The sequence below is a fragment of the Oxyura jamaicensis genome, chromosome 3 (assembly GCF_011077185.1).
Source record: "Oxyura jamaicensis isolate SHBP4307 breed ruddy duck chromosome 3, BPBGC_Ojam_1.0, whole genome shotgun sequence".
NCBI lineage: Eukaryota > Metazoa > Chordata > Aves > Anseriformes > Anatidae > Oxyura > Oxyura jamaicensis.
Genome location: NC_048895.1, coordinates 87,635,799 through 87,657,399, shown reverse-complemented (window position 1 = coordinate 87,657,399; position 21,601 = coordinate 87,635,799). Strand labels below are relative to the sequence as shown.

The 21,601-nt window shown below is 41.8% G+C and overlaps 1 protein-coding gene across 2 annotated transcripts; it reads right to left on the bottom strand.

The window, feature by feature from the left end:
- Positions 1 to 4,837: 4,837 nt before the first annotated feature.
- OGFRL1 (opioid growth factor receptor like 1) lies at positions 4,838 to 20,287 on the bottom strand. 2 transcript variants are annotated; one of them, XM_035321314.1, is made up of 7 exons: positions 19,833 to 20,287; positions 18,101 to 18,187; positions 17,486 to 17,567; positions 14,314 to 14,392; positions 14,163 to 14,229; positions 13,875 to 14,020; positions 4,838 to 12,265 (listed from the first exon to the last, which is right to left on the bottom strand). In XM_035321314.1, exons 1-7 carry the CDS (start codon positions 20,088 to 20,090, stop codon positions 11,506 to 11,508), a joined length of 1,479 nt encoding a protein of 492 aa, XP_035177205.1. In that variant the 5' UTR covers positions 20,091 to 20,287; the 3' UTR covers positions 4,838 to 11,505. The 2 variants fall into 2 exon arrangements, with proteins under 2 accessions (XP_035177205.1, XP_035177206.1); XM_035321315.1 differs by having other exon boundaries at positions 17,486 to 17,564.
- Positions 20,288 to 21,601: the final 1,314 nt, after the last annotated feature.

Sequence of the window (21,601 nt, the reverse complement as noted above, 5' to 3'; positions counted from 1 at the left end):
TACTCACTTTGAAAGACTGTGATTTATATAATCTCCCAAATTATTTCTGACAAGGTGGATTTACTCAGTGTAAATGGAAAAGTCGCTGGCACAACATTCACTCCTCCTCTGATTTTAGTAGACAGGTTCCACAGAAATCACAGAATGGTTTGAGTTGAAAGGGACCTTAAAGATCCCCCAGTTCCAGCCCCCCCTGCCATGGGCAGGGACACCTCCCCAACCAGACCAGGCTGCCCAAAGCCCCATCCAGCCTGGCCTTGAACAGCTCCAGGGATGGGGCATCCACAGCTTCTCCAGGCAACCTGTGCTAGGGCCTCACCACCCTCTGAGTGAAGAATTTCTTCCCAACATCCAATCTAAATCTCCCCTCTTTTAGTTTAAAACCATTCCCCCTTGTCCTGTCATTATCTGACTGAACAAAAAGTTGCTCTCCATCTTTTTTATAAGACCCCATTAAATATTGAAAGGCTGCAATAACACCACCCCACAGTCTTCTCTCCCCCAAGCTGAACATCCCCATCTCTCTCAGCCTTTCTTCACAGGAGAGGTGCTCCAGCCCTCTGATCGTCATGTCAAGCTTTCTACCAGAACCCCCAAGTCCTTCTCCTCAGGGCTGCTCTCAATGAGTTCTCCCAGTCTGTCCTCATGTCTGGGATTGCCTCGTCCTAGTTGCAGCACCTCACACTTAACCTTGCTGTACCTCATTTTGTTCACACAGGCCCACTTCTCAAGCTCGTTCAGGTCCCTCTGAATGGCATCCCTTCCTTCTGTTGTATCAAACAGAGGAGTCAGCCTCTCTCCAGCAAAAATCCTTGAACTACAATGTGACTTTTATTATATAAATTTATCATCATTCTGAGTCTATATAAAAAGCTCTTTGTAAAGTCCTGGCCAAACTCTGCCTTGAATTTTCTTGGTAGGACGCTTGTTATCTCAGTAGCAGTGCAGCAAATGAGTCAACAGACAACGTGCCACTGGGCATGTTCCTTAATCATTCGCATCTGCTGCCTTTGGGGACACATCCGAAAGAGGCATCGGTGTTCTCAGTCATGCCCCAGGGAGCCACTTACCCTCTGCGAGTGTGACTCAGCAACATTTCTTAATTATCTGCGAGCTGCAGAAGATTTCAAGATTGAATTTTTGTCAGCAGCATTTTATCCAAAGTGGCGAAAAGCTTCTGAAAAAGCACTACCGGGATGTATTCTTACTAGCTTTATGGCACTTGGCCTTCATTATCATAAACAAACTCTGATACCTGTGTAGTCTTTTGGAGAATATCATGTAAACCACTGCAAGCCTCCCTGCAATCACCTACACATGCACCTTTAAAAGCAATGGCACTCCCTATGTAGGCTTGACTTGAGCTGGGCTCTTTATTTCCCAAGGGACAGTGGCCTTCCCTCACTGCTCTGCCCCTCACTGTCAGCAAGGCTGAGCTGCACTGGCACAGGGCTCACGGCTTTATTGTCAATTCACTGGGGCAACACAGTTTGGTGCCAGGTGTCTGCACATTTTGGGTTGGGATAATAGCAATGGACTTGTAAATATTGGCACCTGTTGAGGATGGAGGCCCCAGAAACAGCTGGCGGTGCACCTACAGGCCATTACCCATCACTGGAAAAGTGCAACCTGGAGAGCTGGGAAGAGACTTCTTTTTCTTTGGGAAAGGCAGTAGCACCTGAGCAAGGAAAGAAACAGTGAAAAACAGGGTGAGGCTCGTGATGCAGCCTGGAAGATTAGCGTCCCTGTTTGCCTCTCTCAACATCTAGCCCACAGTGGGGGGGCAAAAAATGCCTCAAAAGTCAATCACCTGATAAATAACTTGAGGGTGGGGAAAAGAAAGGAGATGGCCACCTTGGATTCAGCTGAGCCCATGAAGGACCATGGCCATCAGTGCCATTACATGGGTCAGCACCATGGGGCATGATTGCTGAGCAGTGACAGCTGTGGGCACCTGGTGACAGTGACAGGATGGGCAAGCAACAGCCACCAGCATCTGGGATGTTCCTGATAAATGTCAGCATAACAAACATTTGTTTTCCAGTTTAAATTGTTAAAAACTCCATTGTTAAAAACTCCACAGCATCTTACCTTTAAAATTAAACGTTGAAAAGCAGAGTTCATGGTAATGTTGTCAAAACTGACTGAAGAACGAGGCTGCTCCTGAGTGAGGTTCCTCTAGATGCAGACAAACCCTTCACAGACTTCCTGGGGGCACTCGTTAACTTAGTACCAGCATTAGGTGGCTTGCAGTTTTGGAAAAATCCTGCTATATTTCTGCATTTTCAGTTAACTAAATAATACAGATTTGCCTCAAAGTAACTGAGGGCCACATGCAGGGCTGAAGGTCCCCAGTTCTAAGGAGCAATTTAAGGCCGTAATTTCAGCTTCCAGTTTTGGAGCTGAAAATTTGAAGCTTCCTTGTTTAAGCTTTCAAAGGAAATTGGAAAAGTGAGAATGTGAGTTTTTTTTTCTTTTTTTTCTTTTTTTTTTTTTCCCTATTTCTATTCTGAAATTTGAAACAGCTGCCACAAAATGTTTATAACCATACATAGTGTTCAATAAATGTCTAAACCTGGAAGGAACTATGCATGAATTATGTCTGATTTATACATTAAATAAAAATAGAAAGAACCAGTTGAATTTTAAATGTTCTTCCTACACTCGGTAAGTCTTGAAATTATGACATCTATAGAATATTGCCTGCAAAAATGTCTAGTGGTGTGCATATACTATATCACAACATTTTAAAAGCATTCCAAGAGTTGATCGGATAGGGCAATGCTTGGGCATAATTAAACCTTCATAAATTGGCTTTTTATGGGGAGAATTCTTGGAAAATAATTTTATTTTTAAGCTCACCCCACAATAGGCAGACCAATATTAACCACGAAGAAAGGTCTGAGCTGCAAGTAATTGCAGTCAGGCAGGTACCCACGCTCCGTACAGGCAGGGAGAGCATAACAGAGCCTGCAGGAGTCGAGCCCCAGCGGTGAGGCACAACAACCCCTGCCCAGCCCCTGACCCTGGCCGTGGCTTGCAGATCCCAGCTCATCTCCTTATGAGAAAATGAAGGAACTTCGATCACAGCTGCTCTGGGGAGGTGGGAGCAGAGACCACGACCCCAGGCTGTGGTTGAATGGCTCTCTGCGCCAGCCAGGTGTGACAGCACAGGAACAAAACTGGGGACGATGACAGCTGCAAACCCCCCTTACTGGAGCTGAAGTACAACTTCCACACAGGGTACAAACGAGCCAACAAAGTCATGCTGGAGCTCTGACTACTACCACTGATCCACCACAGAAGATAATGCAGAGCTGGTGCTTAAAAAGCTGCGTCATTATGGATCATTATAGTCCGAAAATACTTTCCTAAACACTTCTGCTGCTTCTTTGGAGGATTAGTTTTAAACTCTCCAATCACACTTACTCATTCCACTTTGAAGCAGTACTACTTGGCCTCTTCAACCTCAGGGAGTAAAGACATTTAATATCCTGTCTTCCAGCTTACTGCTCAGCCCAGACAAATGTAGCAGAATAAATTCATTAAAATGCAATTTTAAGAAGATAATTCCCTGGTTTTGTTAGCTAAATCACATTTTTGCAATTAACGTGATCATTATAAACATTTTAGGCCTTGCTCAAGATCATCTGCATATACCAAAATAAAATACCCTCATTTTCACTTTATGGCACAGCTCCATTAGAAAAATATTCCAACAAAACAACAAAATCAAAGCAAAACCTTGTCACGTAACACCCTAAAAAAGGAAGACAGTTGGTCCAAAGGCACGGACAGACGTGGCTTTAGTGCATGCATGCCCCTTTGGCCGAGGGAGGCACTGGGGAAGGTGTGGGGTGCAGGCCCATATCCCCTTGTGTCAGAGCTGGTTTGTATTAATTTACTTATGGGCGCCTAGCTTTGGGATGTTAGTTTATGTTCTCACCCTTGTACCACCCCCCAGGGAAACTTTTCAGAAGCAGCTCTGATGTCCATGAGGGCCAGCTGTTACATAGGACTCATCTTTTTACTGCAGACATGCTCAAAAGCACAAGTTGCTGGTAAAACAAGGAGCAGCATAACAACCTAGCATCTATACACAGGCCATAAGCCTTCAGTTGTAAAGTTTGTTTCAAGGGTACAGAGGGTAACTGCCTGTCCGTCCTTACAAACGAGCAGATCAACCATCCCAGCAGCCTCAGCGTTCCAGTCTGCTTTCAGGGAGCTCTGACTGAATTTTGGGGGGAACAACACACTGGCATAGAGTAATATTGGCTACCTACCCCTTTGGTGGGTGATATGCCAACATGGGAGTTAACATATCCATGTCAGCTCCAAACCTCCTTAGAGGCAGACCTCGCATGAAGCTCTCCTTGCATATAGCACCTGCCTTCTCTTTGTGTTAGCGTGTTCCTGGCACGAAAAGCTTATAGGCTCTGACACGTGGAGGTTCAGAGCATCCACTGATCCCCCTGCTAGGAGGAAACAAATACAGGGCTGTGGAAGCGTGATGCAGGCTGTGAGCTGGTCCCCACATGTGCCCGTCATCCCACAGAGGGGTTTACAGCGCCTAAAGGAAGCTGCCACACAGCAAGACAGCAGTTTGGAGAGTAAGGGGGAAAGCTCCCTGCTCTGGAGGGCTGCTGGATGTTTTACCTTTTAATCTTGTGAAAATGCTCTCAGAAGAGTGTTATCCTAGTACGTCTGTTTCTTTAACTGGAAAGAAAAAAAAATCCCACCATTTTTAGTAAAACACACTCAGGGCCTTTCCTTGTTCCTCTGTGGTTCCATGCTGGTTTTGCCACTGACAACAAAAAAGGAGGATCAGAGCCTTTAATGCCCTACTTTGAAGTGCTAATACATTTACAGAAGACTCTACAAACAAGCGCTGCACAGCGATTACACGTATTAGATGTACACAGTACTTGTACATGTTGCTAAAACAATGCTGCTAAATGAAGAAGCTTTATTAGTTTAGAGATTTTTGGCTGCTGTTATTAAAAATATATTTACCTGAAAGGAAATCCAAGTATTTCATTTTACAAACAAATGACCGAAAATATAGCAGTAAGCAACATAAACTATTGCTTTTTATGTTTATACAATTTTTTTTGGCATAACACTGCCATACAGTTACAGAATTATAAAATATATCTTTATAGTGCATTACAAACCCAGAAACTGGTTACCACTCCTACCACATACATATGGTATTGGTACTACCAAACATGCACGGCATTCTGTGATCAAACACTGCAAAGGAATACAGAGAAGAGAGCAGGACCATTCATAAAAACTGACATGTAGCTGGTTTAGTTCTCAAGTAAAAAATGTTGGGTTTTGTTTCTTCTTTTTTTTTTAAAACAATTACTGCACTTTTTTTTCTTAGAATACCTTTTAACAATGAAGTACACAATAGTTCCAAATTGTATCAGTGCAAACCTATACCCAAATCTTCGGTCTCTGAACTCAAACAAACAACCGAGGAAGAGGTTAGGACACAGAAAAAGGAACAACTAATGATCAGCAAACATGCTTCGGCAGGTCCCCAAAATAAAAATGCCATAACCTGTTTTACTGCAAAACAATAAATTTCACAGTTAGCCACAGCAGTAAATACATCCAGTATATTTCACAATAAACTTCAGTTGATGAATACGCCACTAGACTTGTAAGCGTGGTAGAATTAAAAAGTGCCAAGTTCCTAAGAAGTAAGAGACCTCTTTCAGAACAATTTGCCAATTCTCACATTAGTTATTTTACAGCAAACAGCTTTATGTTTCTGAAAATAAATATAAAAGTGATTATAAGCGTAAAGCCACAGGAGGCCTCCCTTTAATTGATCTCTACAGCTTTTGAGCTGTAGTTTAAGAGTCCACTACATATGGCATGTATTAAATATATCCTTTAAAATAAACTCTTGCTTTCCCTGATGGTCTTAAGTAGGTATACTCAAGAATGTGGTATGTAAAAGGAACACAGATCCCAGGAAAATAAATAATTCACAGGCAATACAGAGCACAGAGATATTACAGAGACACAATTTACATTCCTCTTGGAGGACTGCATTTAAATACCTGTGAGCAGCGTATCTGCTATTATGGTCCTGACTGTGATGTGAAAGGAGAGCAGGGAGTCCATGCTTAAACCTTTTTGTCCCATCCTTCATTTTCAAGCTCCCTGCTCCAGCAGGAATGCCATTTGAACAGTTACTTGTATTCAACTGGAACTGGAACTAGGGACACGCATCAAAACAAGTTACAGAAATACAGAATGAGGAGCATGGTTCCCAGCACACCTCAGACAGGATTTTTGTCTTCCACATGGTCACAATGCTACACTCATTTACGCTGGCCCAGATAGATACTCTTACTACTTGTCTCCAAATCCAGTGCTACCTCACTCAGATCTGGGCTTGGAAAAGGTTTTGCCTTTGATCTTGCTTTCACACTGATAGAGATAAAAACCAATCATTTTTAAATTTGGAATCTGACTTCTAATACTTTATATAGAAAAATTTATGTGTAAAAACTTAATTCAGAAGGGACACGTAAGGTAATACTGTCATCAGCATAGAACAAGTGACTAAATTTTCTGCCTAAGCAGGTATCTTAGTATTACAATATCCCAAGGCTTTTAAGAACAGGAAATGGATTAGCGTTCATCTTTCAGTAATTGTGTTCAAACGCACTAGCAATTCCTGAATAAACAAATTTGAGACAAAAAAGAGATTACTTTTTGCAAACAAAACTAAACTAAAACGCGGAGCTCATAGCCAACAGGGATCACTGAGGCTGAAAGAATGCGTGAGTTTAAAAATGGAAAAAATCATAGAGAGAAAAAAAAAACTTTAACTGTTCTTTCAAACAGTCTGTTGGTGGCCACTGTCGGTGACAGGATACAAGGCTAGACGTATCTTTGGTTCCGATCCATAATGGTAGTTCTTAAGCTAACATACACCATTAACATGATCTGGTCACAGTTTTATTGATGGAGAAACTTCATACATTTATTTGCATCTTATTCATAAATACTGTTTTTGTCAAGGAAATTAAATAAATTAGCTGTAAAAGCATAATAAAGGGTAAAAAAACGTATAAATTTTCACTCATATATATATTACTATTATTTGTGATCAATTTTGCATTACTGTATTTACGATCACTTGCTTTTTAATAAGAGGCAATATTGTATCTTCTAAGAGGAAAGTGCTTTCCATTTCTATAAACATTTTGACTAAGATTATTTTTTCTAAATACTGTGGTATCATCTTGGGTGATACCTTGTCTAAGAGGACTTGCCTTTCCTCCATAAACATGGTTAGAAATGGTCTACAGGAATTAGGTTTGTATCACAAATATGATCACAAAAGGCTGTTACCAAGTTGTCTGTAACAGCACTTCATCTACCTTTTGGTTCTCAACATGATCTTTACTACTCCCCCCTACTTCTCAGCCACTGGACAAATCACTACCATCACAAATTTCAGGAAAAGAAAGTTACACAAAATAATTCAATTAAACAGATATAAGTAAGTTTTATTTAAAACAACAAACAAGAGCTGATTTCCATTTAAATATATTAAATCTCTCTTGACTTACCTTATTGGATCATCCATCAGAATTATACAAAGCTTATAAGGGTCTGTAAACTTTCTGGTTCTAGCACAGGTACAGTACAACTGCAGATTGTTAGAATCATCCCGGAATAATTAAAGGAGGCTTACACTAGCTTAGATGAAATATTAACTATGATTATACAAATACCTAATGCATCAGACTGCTGTAAACTTCGGAGCAGGAAACTGAGGAGCTGACCAAGCCACAGAACAGCTCCCAAAGGCTTACTGAAAATATTTTACTATCCTTCAGGATCACACCTTTAAACAGGAGCAATAGACACCAGAAGTTTGGTTCCGCTCCTAGACATGTGCACATGCTAACTGCTCTTCTTATCTGAACAGTCTGCAGTGCATACCTCATGTACCCAAGCTTTTAGCCTCTATGCCAACCCATCCTCAGGTACCAAGGCACAGTTATGTCCTGGCTAGCAGGGTACAGAGCTGTAACTAATCTTAAAGTGCTGTATTTTTGCATGATTTGTACGATTGCCCTCATTTGCACATGTGCACTCAGTAGCAGTTTGTCAAGTTGCACATTCATATGCCCTCACTGTGGGACAGGTAACATTAAACTCACAGGTGTATGAATGTGCACACCTCTCCCTCAGCATCAGAGGCTGTTCAGATGCACTTGTTGGGAAAGAACCCCTACATGGGAGGTCCCATTCAATTCATACATGACTAGCTCAGGTTCTGGTGAAACACAGCCGAAATGCATGGTAATAGAGGTACACAGAAATCCCTGAATACTTAAGTGCACAGCAAGACCAGAAAAAAAAAAAAAAGTGTAATAATGAGCAATTGTCCTGACTTTATTTGCACACCTTCATTTTCTGAAGTAATGGTTGAATAATTAAGCACTGGCATTTATGAGAACACCTGAAAACCTGAAAGCCTTAAAAACTGAAGAAATCAGGGCGCTCCTAGCTGCTAAGGACATCATTCTGAACTAATATGCATATAGTGCACTCGCTTGATCCCCACATATCTCCACGTCACTCTACACTGTGTGACTGCTCTGCAATGAATCCTTCTTTCAAGCACTTACAAAATGAGGAGAAACAACTCCTCGGTGAAAACAATGGTAAACCCTCACATTTTACACAGAATTTCTTAATTAAAGTTGAAGTGTCCCATGGGAGTAATTCTGTTGACACAGCTGTAAGACAAAGGTTACAGAAAGCAAGAGGCCATAAGATACAAAAAACTTCTCTTATCCCAAAGTTCTTCACGGCTAATTGACATGTCACTGCTATTCTCACTTCTATAAAAAGTGATAGAATTATACTGAACTGGGGATTTTTTAAAACAAGTTAGCAAGGATACAGGTTTCAAGGCTCTCAACTGTATTTTAAGACACACTGGGCCCTTAATGCAAACAGCCCAGCCAGCTGAAAACAAAAATAAATAAATAAATAGACAAGCAAACAAAAGAAGTCATTTCTTAGATTAAGTACGCAATTACGAGTGGACAACCAGCAAGCATATATAGGTGAAAGCTGTGTCACAATAACATACTGCAGAGAAGTATTTTAGATGTGCATCCCAAGAGCTTTCTGGTTTAAGAGCCATAGATTTCTCTTTCTGTTGTTGTTCAGTAGTCAAAAGACGGAAAATCTCCTGAGATCATCTGTGTTCAATCAAATTACAATATAAATATAACACCCCTAGTGTCCCCTGTTCCAGTTGAACACTATGTAATTTCTTAAAAAAATGTTTAACCTCAGTATTAAAGTCTAGAAATTGAAGGTTCTGTATAACTAGCTACCTTACAGTTATGTTCTTCATACACAGTGTAAATTTTCCCTATGCCATTCAAGAAATAACTATGTTAAACAATGCTATTAGGTTGGCAAGGTTAGGCACTCAAGATTTAAAAAAGTCATAGGCAGATCATAAAGCTGTCCTCCCTGCGTGCATGCATGGGGTTAGAGTCTTTAACTACACGGACCGATTTTATCTAAGCATTTCCTGTCCCCTTCTACTCAGAAGGTCAGGGCCAAACATGAAAGTGGTTCAAGCCCAGGGGAATTTTAAGATAATTCTCAGCACCAGCTTTGTTGAAGCAGTGGCTGTGGGGGAATTCTCTGGCACATTTCCATGCAGACAGACTTAATGCCTGTTTGAACAACCTGGGCTACCCTTCAAAAATAAAACAACAAACAACTCACAAACATACATGTACATACGCTCATTTCCTTATAAAACAGCACAGAAAAAGAGGTATGTGACTTTCCTCTTCCCTGCCTTTTTTGGATGGAAAGAGTTTGGGTTTTGCCCATAGGTACCCAGATCTCTAACTGCAACTGTGTGTGACCCCAAGAAACAATACTACCCGGAGAAAGCAAGGAATGATGAACTGCTATAACGGGAACGAGCGACACAGAAAAATATAAGACATTTTGTCTATGCTTTGAAACCCCTGAAGACTTTGTCATTTTGAGTTACACAAGACTTAAATCAAGTCTTGCAGCACTCTGACACTCAAACTGTAGTCAGGTACTTGCTTTATAATATTTCATCAAAAATACATTAAAGGCAGTGGATTATATATACATTTTAACACAGAAAATACATATAGAACTTTTAGACTATTTTAGACTGCAGAAAGCATGAGTTCTACCTGCATTATTTTTTAATTCATACAATTAACTCGCTGGGTAGTGTCTTGCTAGATTGAATGGCATGAATTCAGAAGAGGATGCTCAGGGAAAGCAGATGGTCCTTAAGTAAACAACGCTGGGCAAGATCTTAATTGGGAAATTCCTGTTGGGCTCTAGTCATGCTAGCAGGCTGGCTTTTCTCAGGTTTCAGCCTATTCTGAAAAAAAAAAAACATTAAGCAGTGTGAAAGACCTCTGATAGAGCAAAGGGAGGAACGAGACAGCTGGAATTCCTTTCTCTCACAGACCAGCATCTGTGGGTTCAGCATTGTACAGACCTCAACCAAAACTGGCCAAGAAATGTCCAAATTTAGTTACGATTCAGCTGAACAGGCCTGGTGATGGTCTCTCTGATGGCTTTGATGCTCAAGCAGTGCTTTGCTGTGAAGACACTGCTTTTGAGCTGTTGGTGGTTGATTTCAAGGGAAAGAGGCTTCACAGGTGCCGAAGCCAACTGGGCGAGCTGTTCAACAGAGTGCTTTCACGCTGAGACCACAGCTAAAAACGATTCCACCTCATACCTCAAATTAGCAGAAGTGGCAAATGAGTCATGAGAAAACTTCAAAGGGACTAAAAGAAGTTTAAAGTGCATCTTCCCTTGTACCCAAAAGCTGTGGATACAGTTTCACTGTAAGTTAAACTTTTATTCGATGTAAAGGATACCCAGCTGCATGGGATGTTTTGCTATCTATTACCTAGTGTCTCAGACAAGGGTGCTAATCTAAGGTAAAATGCTGTGCAAATACTGCCATTAACATCAATACAGTTCCCCCCCCCCCCCCAAATTAAAATCTGCTAGGGAAAAGCTTCGCTCTTCGAAGAATTTCTAGCCATTTCATAAAAAGAAATAAAAATTTAAAGCAATGTAAAAGGAATATCATGATTTTTAAGACTTTCTAGTAAGTTTTAGGTAGAAAAAAAAAAAGGATGAATGTAAGGGAATATCTATTTCTTTCCTATGCAATCTGTCTGGAAAAGATAATGAATTCCTAGGCTTTGAACTTGCACAATTATTTTAAATAACCATACTTGATTTTCATCTGATAAACCGAGATTAAAAAAGGTAAAATTCATTAACCTAACAGAAGTCTAATCTGATGCATTCACACCAAGCAAAGTCTCAGGAACACTTTACCAGATTTGATGTAAATGTTATGCAAAATGAAAAAGTGATGAATAATTTGCTTAATTCATTACGAAACAACGATTTTTAACCTCAGACTCATGATTTGAGGTCATCCTTAGTTTTTGTGGTGGTCTCTACTGAAAGCGTATCCTTATCAAGGTTATCTTGTACATCTGCTGACATGCTATTTGAACAATTCTCAGTGTCACATAAATCTTTCTCTACAACACTTGGATGGTTTCCGGAGTCACTGTCCATACTTTCATCATCTTTTTTTGAATGAGGAGCATCCTCCTTTTTGTCTGAAGTATCATGAATTTCTTCTGGTTTTGAAAGCTGACTACTATCAGTATCACTGTTCTTTTCACTGCTGTTTTGCTTAGGAGCCTCACAGTTCATTTCTTGTTCATCCTGCTCATTTTCTTCTCCACTTTTCGTGAGTTCTACCTTTCTTTCTTCAGTTGCTTTACTAGTTGAGCTTCCACTTGTAGATGTACTCTTAGGCTCCTTCAGTTTCTTATGCTTAGAAATGTAACTACTGTGAATAGAAATAGGAGATGCTGGTTTTTTATTTGTTTTGCTTCCCTCTGACTTCTGCTTTTTTGGGGGTCCCCAGATAAAATGCTCTGATGGTGTATAATGTTGCTGGGCAAACCTCAGGAGTTTTCTCCTTTCTCTTCGGTCTCTAATAGTATACACAAAATATTCTAGAGCACTTTGCTTAATATTGGGAATGGTATCTTCGACAAGAGCTTCATGGAGAATAAATTTTACCAGGGGAGATTTGAAACTCTCATATCCAAGTTCACCAAGACTTTTCAGTATTCGAGTGATTCTCAAGTAGTTGTGTTGAGACCTTTGGAAGAAAAGGTTGAAACAATTCCATTGAACCAGAAAAGAAAATCCTTACAGATACAGAACTGGAACACAATTCCTCACTCATTTTTAATCATTCAAGACGTGTACTTCAAGCTTTCTGTACTTTAATTTCTCACAACTGATGAAGCTTGCTAGTACCTCCTTTGTGAGGATGTTGGAAGTGAAAATTAGTGTCTGCAAAAGGCATTGAGGCGGTAGATGAAAGAAAAAGCACTGTGTACCAATTTTGATTCCTTCTACTGTATATATTTTTCCAAGGAGATAGCACAGTCATTTTTATAGAACATGTTTCTTGTAGTGTATTGTAGTCATACAGCTACAGAACATGATTCACTAGACTTCACTTAAGCCATTTAGAAGCTGTGTCTCCAGTCTAAGCTAGCTACCTACATTACTTAGTCAGTCCTGAGAGGAAAAACAGGCTCCCCTGAAGAGCAAGTCCTCCCATCATAACATATATCTAAGATAAATGGAATGAGTTATCTTCTGGAAGTTTTTCTGAAGTACTATTTCTTCATAAAGTACGCCTAGGTGAATAGTGAAACCTAAATGTCTGAATTTCAGATGGCCAAAATTAAGTAAAGAGAGTCTCAGTTCCTTAAGGTAGCTTTGCTGCTCTCTGGTATTACAGTGAGTAGCTCCACAGCAGTGTGCATATATTTATATAAATATATATACACACACACACTTATATCATTACTGTATATAATAACAACATAGTAATTGCAATGTAAGAATGTGCAATGAGTGACATTTAGGCCATAGATAAAAGAGTTTCAGGAGGCCCAAGTCTGAGCACATACCTGTCAATTAGCTCATAATATTTGAGTGAAATTAGTGGTTATTTTCATTATTCATTCACATATAGCCATTGGCAATTCTACCTTAAGAAACAAGTTTTTGTTTGGACAAAACAAAATACTGCAAGAAAACGATCTTTAGCTCTGTGGTCAGAGGTATTACAAAAGTGATTAAAAGATTTCCAAAGAAATTTTGATACAGCTGCACTGGACAAAAATCCAGTGCAAACTTACACTGTCCACAATGCCAAAGGAAGATGACAGATGGCGTTTTGCTGAAAGCTGGGGTAAAGTTTGACTTAATAAATGTCTAAACCTCTCCAGTTAAGCACTGCTGTTAAAAACTATTAAATCCAACACGTATCATGTTTTGGGAAGGGAGGGAAATCTTTATTACTTAGCTTCTATACAGCTGTGGAGAATTTGATTTTTCTCAAGAAGAAACATGATTACAAAATAAGCATCTTATTCCTCATAATTGAGAAGCAGTGCTTTGGGATCAAGCGACAATGCACTCAGTAGCAAGACAGACAAATTAGTTCGGAATTGTGATCTTCAGCACCATTTGAAGTTGTATTTGTGGGGAATTCACTGATGTCACTTAGACTGCTAACGGGTGAGAAGCACAATCAAAGAAAGGGGAAGGAAGAACATACATATACAGACACAAACCAGTTACTGACTATTTCTATTCCTTGGAAAATACATCTTCCCTTTCTCTAGGAAACAAAAGGCTAAAGAGATTCTATGGCAATTCTAGAGTGTTGAGTGGATGTCATTACTTACTCATTCAAGTGCTGAAATCTTTCTTGCCAGTTAGCAGCTCGGGCTACGTTTCCAGTTTTATCAATTAGTTTTATTCCAAAAAACTCCAACATCATTTTGTAAGCCAAAAGGAATCTTCTAATTGCTTCTTTTGTTTTCTTGAACTCCTAATAAACAAAGAATACATCAAAAATTCTTAGTGGCACTAAAGCAATTACCTCTGCATTGCATAGAACAACTCTACATAACAGAAAGTAGTTAGGTATCAATATTAATGTGATGGTTTGTTTTAAGCTCAACTTGTATTACCTCAATTTCATATGTAGTTAATTCTTTAGCATAGAAGTTCAGACCTTGTTCCCTCAGTGGGAAAAGCCTGTTAAAAGAAAAAACGCATTACAACTTACAGCATATAAACAACGCAATGCTTTGAAACAGAAAAAGGTAGTAAGTGACCAACCACTGTATGTAAGTGTGGTTATGTTCCAGTTTTTCATAGTCTCCTTTCCATTTATTTAGGACTTCTTCAATGTAAACCCCTGCATAAAAATAATTTGAAAACTGTTAGGTAGCCATCAAAATCAGCTTTCAGCAACATGAAGTACATGCCATATTGCCATAATGACAGAATACCCTTATTTTCATTCATATCGCGTGTAAAATAAGGTCTATTGCAAACATTAATTTTAAATTAAAAATAAATTAGTTACCAAAACTTAATTAAAATGAGATTTTTATCAAATTTTAACACAAACAAAATCAACTGACTTATGCCAATTTACTTACCAGTACAGGGTATGCAACAATAACCTCTGAAAAATACACTTTTCTGAACACCTCATGTCTTAGACTCCTTTAGCGCACATTGACAAACCACTTATGCAGAATACTAACACACAATCACCTGCCATTTCTTTAACATGAGAAAGCTCTGCATATATATTGCCTTAGTATTATACAGCCTCAACACTTTAATAGATCTTTCATTCCAGGAATCCTTCCAGCTGTAAATAATAATAAGATGTGAAAATCTTTTGCAATTATCTGTGGCCAAAAGAATTGATGTATTGAGTATTTTCTGCTACGAGCCCAACCTTGGGCCTCAGGTCAAGCTCAACAAATGGGAATTTCAGCTTTTAGTAGTCTCAAAACAGTTGTGGAGTTTAGTCAGTTTCTCTCGGAAAGACAGAGATAGAAAAAGGAGACAAAGCACACACAAAAGAAACCATTGTTTGCACTGAGACCATTCATAGGCCAGGGCATCCCTTTTCCAGGCACTGTACAAATACACAAGAGGAGGTTACTTGCTCCGAAAGCTACACAATCTTTTTCCAGGAACACACAGCATTAGCCTATTCCTACTCTGAAACCAACAATATTTTACCACTGCAGCATGGCCTCTCCCAAAGTCAAATAGCACAGTGGTGGCCTAAAAAGCCCGAAGCCCCACGTAAATAGTCTCCTACCATACACGGGATCTCTCTCCCTGCCCAGTGAAAACGTCCACCTCAGTCCCAATGACAACTCACTTGGTACTTCTCTTCATACAATGGAGAAAGCAGCAAGGGGTTGCTAAGAACATGGGGTTTACAGCGCATGCAAGGCTGGAAAAGGACCCGACTAAGGGTATGCCATCACCATACAGTGCACAACTTTTACAGTAACTACATTTCAAGTATCAGGTAACTTGCTGCTAAATTTCAGGGACAAGTCAGAAATGCACAGTAAGTCAGTAGGTCATGGAATTAAACTTCAAATCTACGATTGCACTAAAGTGTCTTTTTTTTTAAAAAAAAATAACATTCCCCACTACTATGGTCCATAACACGGTAGCTTAGACACCTCTGAACACTCTCACACATCTGAGTTAGGTCAAGGTGGCGGCTAATCTTTGCCATTCTTAGTAAGAACATCTGCAGAGCCAGAGCTCACAGCCATCAACACTTCAGCTTTTGCAGCCTATCAGCTACTTTTGACACCACCAACCATGATTATCTCCCAAAAGAGCAAATTTTAAGACCAGTTTTAGTTTTTACATGTTTTAGTCATGGAAGCAGGTAGAGGGCTTGCCTCCTCTCTCTTTTCCTGGCTAACCCTCTGGAATATCTCCTTCCTTTTTTGCCTTTTAAAGGATCCTCCCTGCACCAAACCTTTTCTGGCTTTCAGTTTCAGGTTCACATGGTCCTCAGTACCTTTCTTTCAGTACCTGTTCTCTGCATAACGGCTCATGAATTTGCTTTCTCTGTTACTGGTAATTCACAGATTCAACTCTTCTTGCCAAGCCAAAAACAGTCTTTAATATTTGCTTGTGGATATCTAGATAAAGCTCAAGATAATTAAAACAGAAGTCTTATCTTTCTTCATGTTACCTGATTTATCTTCTCGATTGCTGAGGTTATTATCACTATCTTGCCTATAAGCAGCTGTCATTTCCAACCTTCCAGGCTATATTGATGTCTTTACACCATTCTGTGTAACATTCCAGCTTCCCATCAGAATTCTGACATTTTGCATCTCAACATCCCTTTTCCCAGCCTTGAAAAGCACACTGTTGACACACTCAGATCTACCCTGAACGCTGCTAAGATCATGTTTCTAGACTACACCTTTTTTTAACTTTGATTTTTTTTGCTTTGCGTTCTTCCAATGTGAAGTCCTTTCCTGTAACATCAAAGAAAAACGACGTGCTTTCATTTTCAAAGTCTTTTGTGACCCATCCCATCCTACCTTGTCACAACCCATGTGCTGCCATGAGATTGATGCCTGCCTCTGGCCAGCCCTCAACCACAGCCTCCACTTCTCACTTCTTCTGTATTCAAATATGCACTTTTCTATTTCCTCCCAGCTGTTCTTGTGCCGAGAGGATCTGTCTGCAAACCCCCTCAAAGTAACCTTCGCTTCATTCTTTCAAAACTCTCAAAAGAGTATTTTTTGATTGCATTTTTTTTTTTTTGTCAATGGCTAAGCTCTCATGTGCCAAGACTCCTATGATTCTAACCAGTACTGTTTTATTGTCCCCTTCTGCTTCTCCATCTGTCTGCAGTCATAGCATGAGAGACAAGAGGACAGCAAACTCTCTAGAGCTGGGTTTGTCATCTTTCAGCTCTTCCCGTATTCATGCAGAACCTTGCATGTGAGAGTCTTGCTTCATTACCAGAACCACCAGGGGCTTTGATTATTATAACAATGATAATAAAATAATTTCTCACACATGAGGAAGTGACAGTGTATTCATTTTCCCCTCACATAGTGCTAGGAATAACACTCTGATCCCTGCCACTCCTTTTCAAGCTGCAGGAGTTTGCAACGCATGGTGGAACAACTTTATCTTTGTTTAATAAAAGGCAGTGCCACTGCTCTAAATCAGTTGTGTAAACAACACCTTACACTACATCATTCCGAAAAATGCATGAGAAAAGCACCACCTCTCTACAGCAGAAGCTAACTTTGACTTAAGCATAACTTGCTTATCAACATGTTAATTGATAAGCAACAGAGGAGGTTTAAATCACACTAAATATAGCCATACACCTCTAATTTGTCAGCACGGTAATTATCACTACAGTTTCACTTTGTTACTATAATTGTTGAACATTCTTCTGTTATCACTACTGTTGTCCCAGATTACTCACCATCAGGTTTAAAAGGGATTTTATTTTTGTAAAAGCGGAGATTGCACAAGTCATTTTGGTATCGAAGATCCTTAAAGTTCTGCTGAAAGAAAGAAAACAGGACATTATCAACCTACAAAAAAAAAAAAAAATACTACCGAGAATACCCACAAAGTAACATTCTGTTCTCTGAACACTTTGAGGACAAAAATATTTCAGCATTTTAGGAAAACTGGAAGCGACATGCATAAAGGTAGAACACTTTAAGCATGTGCCAGCTCCTTCTGGCTGGTGCCTTCTCCTAACAAGACAGAGCAGCAAGCATAGCAACACCCAGACTTTGGCCTCAAGGAACTTCCAAGAGACAAATAATATGAAGTCCAAACTTTATCCACCCTTATCAGCATTCAAGGCACAAATCTTTTCCTGGGCTCCTGCCATTATTCCCAGGCTTACATACCTCATGTGCTTGCATTTACATCTAGGATGAGATGTTTCACCCCTCTCCCACTTAAATACATTGGACCTTTGCAACAGCTTTTTGATTACACTAATTCCTCCATAAAGTTTGGGAAGTTTTAGGTTGTGTGCTGCTCCCTACTACATAGGGAATTTTAAAGCATAAAATATTCTTACTGGATACTGGTGTCGGTACTTGTATAAATCTCTTGCTGCATAGAAGCTTCTCTTTGGCTTGGCTGTCAGCTCAGTTCCATCACTACTCTGAAACATTTAAAAAGTAGATAATAACCATGAACAAACAGACTAAATACTGAAACCTGTGTAATATGAAAATAATTATTTTTCATAATGGATTCCAGCAATGTAAATATACACAAGTACATGTATTTGCCTACTGCCTGGTCAAACACCAGGCATCTCCCTGATGCATACTTAACACCACATACTTTAAACCTAAATCAAAAGAACCAACCAAGCAACAACAACAAAAACCACAACAAAACTCAACAAAACCCGAAAGTATGGCTATGAGGTGTCCTTCCAATGAGGCTGAATTTTATTTAAACCGACAAGTTTATTGTCATTTCCAAATGTCAGACTTGAAGTTAACCAGAAAGTGCCAACAGAAGGTAAGTAATTGAACATGAAAGTACAGAGACACTACTACCTTTGGAAACCATACTGTTTGCAAATACTATCTGTCGCATGCACATTGTTTTAACTGCTATCACTAATGTCCGGTGGAAGAAAACGAATTGTCATTGACAAGCTAATTTGCAGTTCACATACCTTCTTGAACCATTTTCCATTATTCATTTCTCGGAACTTAAGTTTAAATCCTAGCAAGAATTACCACTAAACACCAAAAGCAAACACACCCGCATAGAGAAAATATACTCGTAGGAGACCTTGTACTGAACCCCAGCTGTTTGGAAGCTATGACCTGAAACAACTAGAGTGTATCAAGGTCAGTGGAAATAATCCCACTGACTGGACAGCACACTTGAAAGGCTTGCACTTATTGAGGAAAATGAAGTACTAGTCTACAGAGAATTCAGCTTGCTAGCAACCACTTTATGTTCTTCAAAATCTCTTTATCACTGTTCTGTAAGAGTTTTGTATCGGTTAATTCACTAAAATAAGTCCCTACTCCTAAACCAAAGACCAAATGAGGGAACGCCTTGCAATATGCATATAATAGGTTAAAGTAAAGCCTAGAAGGGGGAAGTTCCTATGACTGCACTGGACATTTCCCTTTATAGTTATTTAAAGGGAACTAGTTATAGCACATCCCGCTGCTTACCAATATGACATTATTGGCTAACAAGCACCTGTCCTGGTGCATCCTTTCTCCAGGCTAACTATAACCACACCTGCAGGCAAAGCAGGCTGACCTGCACAAGCCGTACCTCCTGTGTGAGGTACCTGCACTACCAGGCATCAGTTATCCATCGCCATGCATCAAGCAGAAGAGGATAAAACACTTACACCTGTTTAATTTTGCACAATGGCAGTGGCTGAACCAAATACAAATGCAGTACATCCAGCAGACTAAAACCTGGACCAACTGGTCTCCCCTGCCTTCAGTCCTAGCTCCAGTAAAATTATTGCCAAAGCAGCCCTTTAAACGCTTTAGGTCCAGCACTTTTGGCAGAGAAACCTTTTATATGCTTTAGGGCCAGCAATTTTGGCAAAGCGACCCCTGAGGACCAGCATTTTGAGGGCTCCCTCGCAGGCTGCCCCTCGCGGGAGCCACCCCCGCTGCCCTGCCCGGCCCCAGCTCTTTAACCCACAGAATGCCGGGGCTGCCGAGGCCTGCCCTCCCCCCCGAGCCGCCTGGCAGAAGGACGGGCAGGGCAGAGCCCTTCCCCTGCGGCCCCGGGGGGCGAAGCGGGGCGGGCGGTACCTGCTCGGTGCCGGCGGCGTCGGCCTCGGCCCGCTCCCCTTCCTCCGGCGGCGCCGGGGGCTCCTGGGGCCGGCCGTCGGCGGCGGGCGGCTCGGCCGGCTCCTCGGCGCCTCCCGCGGCCGCGCACACCCCTTCCAGGGGCCGCGGGTCCCCGGCGGGCTCCGCCGGCTCGGGCTCCGAGTCGGTCTCCCAGGTGGAGTCGCAGTCCTCCACCGTGGTGGGCTCCTTGAAGCTGACGCCGCTCAGCAGGCTGCCCATCGGGCAGGGCGAGGCGAAGGCAGGGCCCACCGCCGCCTCCCGGGGCCGAGGGCTGGGAGCGGCCGCCGGCTGCCTACGGCTGCGGCATGGCGGGGCGGGGAGGCGGCGGCATGGCGGCGGCCGCGGCTGCTCCGCTGCCGCCCGGCCACAGCCCACGGGCGGGCGCGGGGCGGAGCTGCGGGTACCGGGCTTTCCACGGCTCCGAGGGCCCGGGCCCGCGGGGGACTCTCCTCCCCCGGGAGGGGAGGGAAGCCGGGGGAGGCGGTGCGCATCCAGAAGATGGCAGCCGCCCCCCCCCCCCCCGGCCCCCCGCTCCTCATGGAGGAGGCGCTGCGAGCACACGGGAGGGGTGGCGGGGAGGAAGGACACGGTGCGGGAGCTGGTGAGGGGCCTGGAGCACAAGTCTGTGAGGAGCGGCCGAGGGAGCTGGGGTGGTTCGGTCTGGGGAAGAGGAGGCTCAGGGGAGACCTTACTGCTCTCTACAGTTACCTGAAAGGAAGGGGTGGGGAGCTGGGGGTTAGCCTCTTCTCACAGGTAACTAGTGATAGGACTAGAGGGAATGGCCTCAAGTTGCACCAGGGGAGGTTCAGGTTGGAAATGAGGAGACATTTCTTCTCAGAAGGAGCAGTCAGGCATTGGGACGGGTTGCCCAGGGAGGTGGTGGAGTCACTGTCCCTGTGGGTGTTCAAGGAAAAGGTTGGACGTGGTGCTTAGGGACATGGTTTGATACTGGTGGTAGGGGGATGGTTGGGCCAGATGATCTTGGAGGTCTTTTCCAGCCTTTATGATTCAATGCCAGGGGAGATGGGACTGGAGGGGGCAACAGCAGGGTGCCCAGCCAGTTTCAGCTGCTGCTAAAATCTCCCTGAGTTTGGGGGAAGCGCTAGTGTGCCAGCCAAGGGCGGATTTGGCAGGGGCAATGGCAGTGTATTCTGTACTTGGCTAGAGCATGTCTTGGGGATAGAAACACTGCCTGGAGTAAAGACCTGATGAAGGCTTAGCACATTGTTTCCAGTGGCTGCTCGTACCCCCAGGATTAACTTAATTTCTAACCAAAATTGTCTGGCTTCGGTTCACACTCGTGGAACTCTGCCTTCCCTGAAGACGGCTCTCTGGTGTCTGGTAGATTGACTGCTCCTATAGAGATGCACAAAAATCAAGCCATCTCAAGTCTTCTCAATAAACCACACCAGTTTCAGCTTCTCACTGTAAATTACTTCCCCTGTTCCCTCACTCATTTTTGTATCTTTTCTTCTGCTGCTTCCTCAGTGTTCTATCATCCTCATAAAAGTGCAGGTACCAGCATTTCAGTTGCATTTCAGGATCATCATTGTAGAGGTGAAATCATCAGTGTAGTCTTGTTTCCTGGTATGCTCTTTATTAACTTAAAGATTGCTTTAACTTGCGATGCCAGAGCATTGTGTTTATGTCCTCTCACACAAAACCTTCTTCAGGTCCATTCCAAGTATATGACGTGTATATATTGACATGAAGCAAAGCAAGTTATTGGA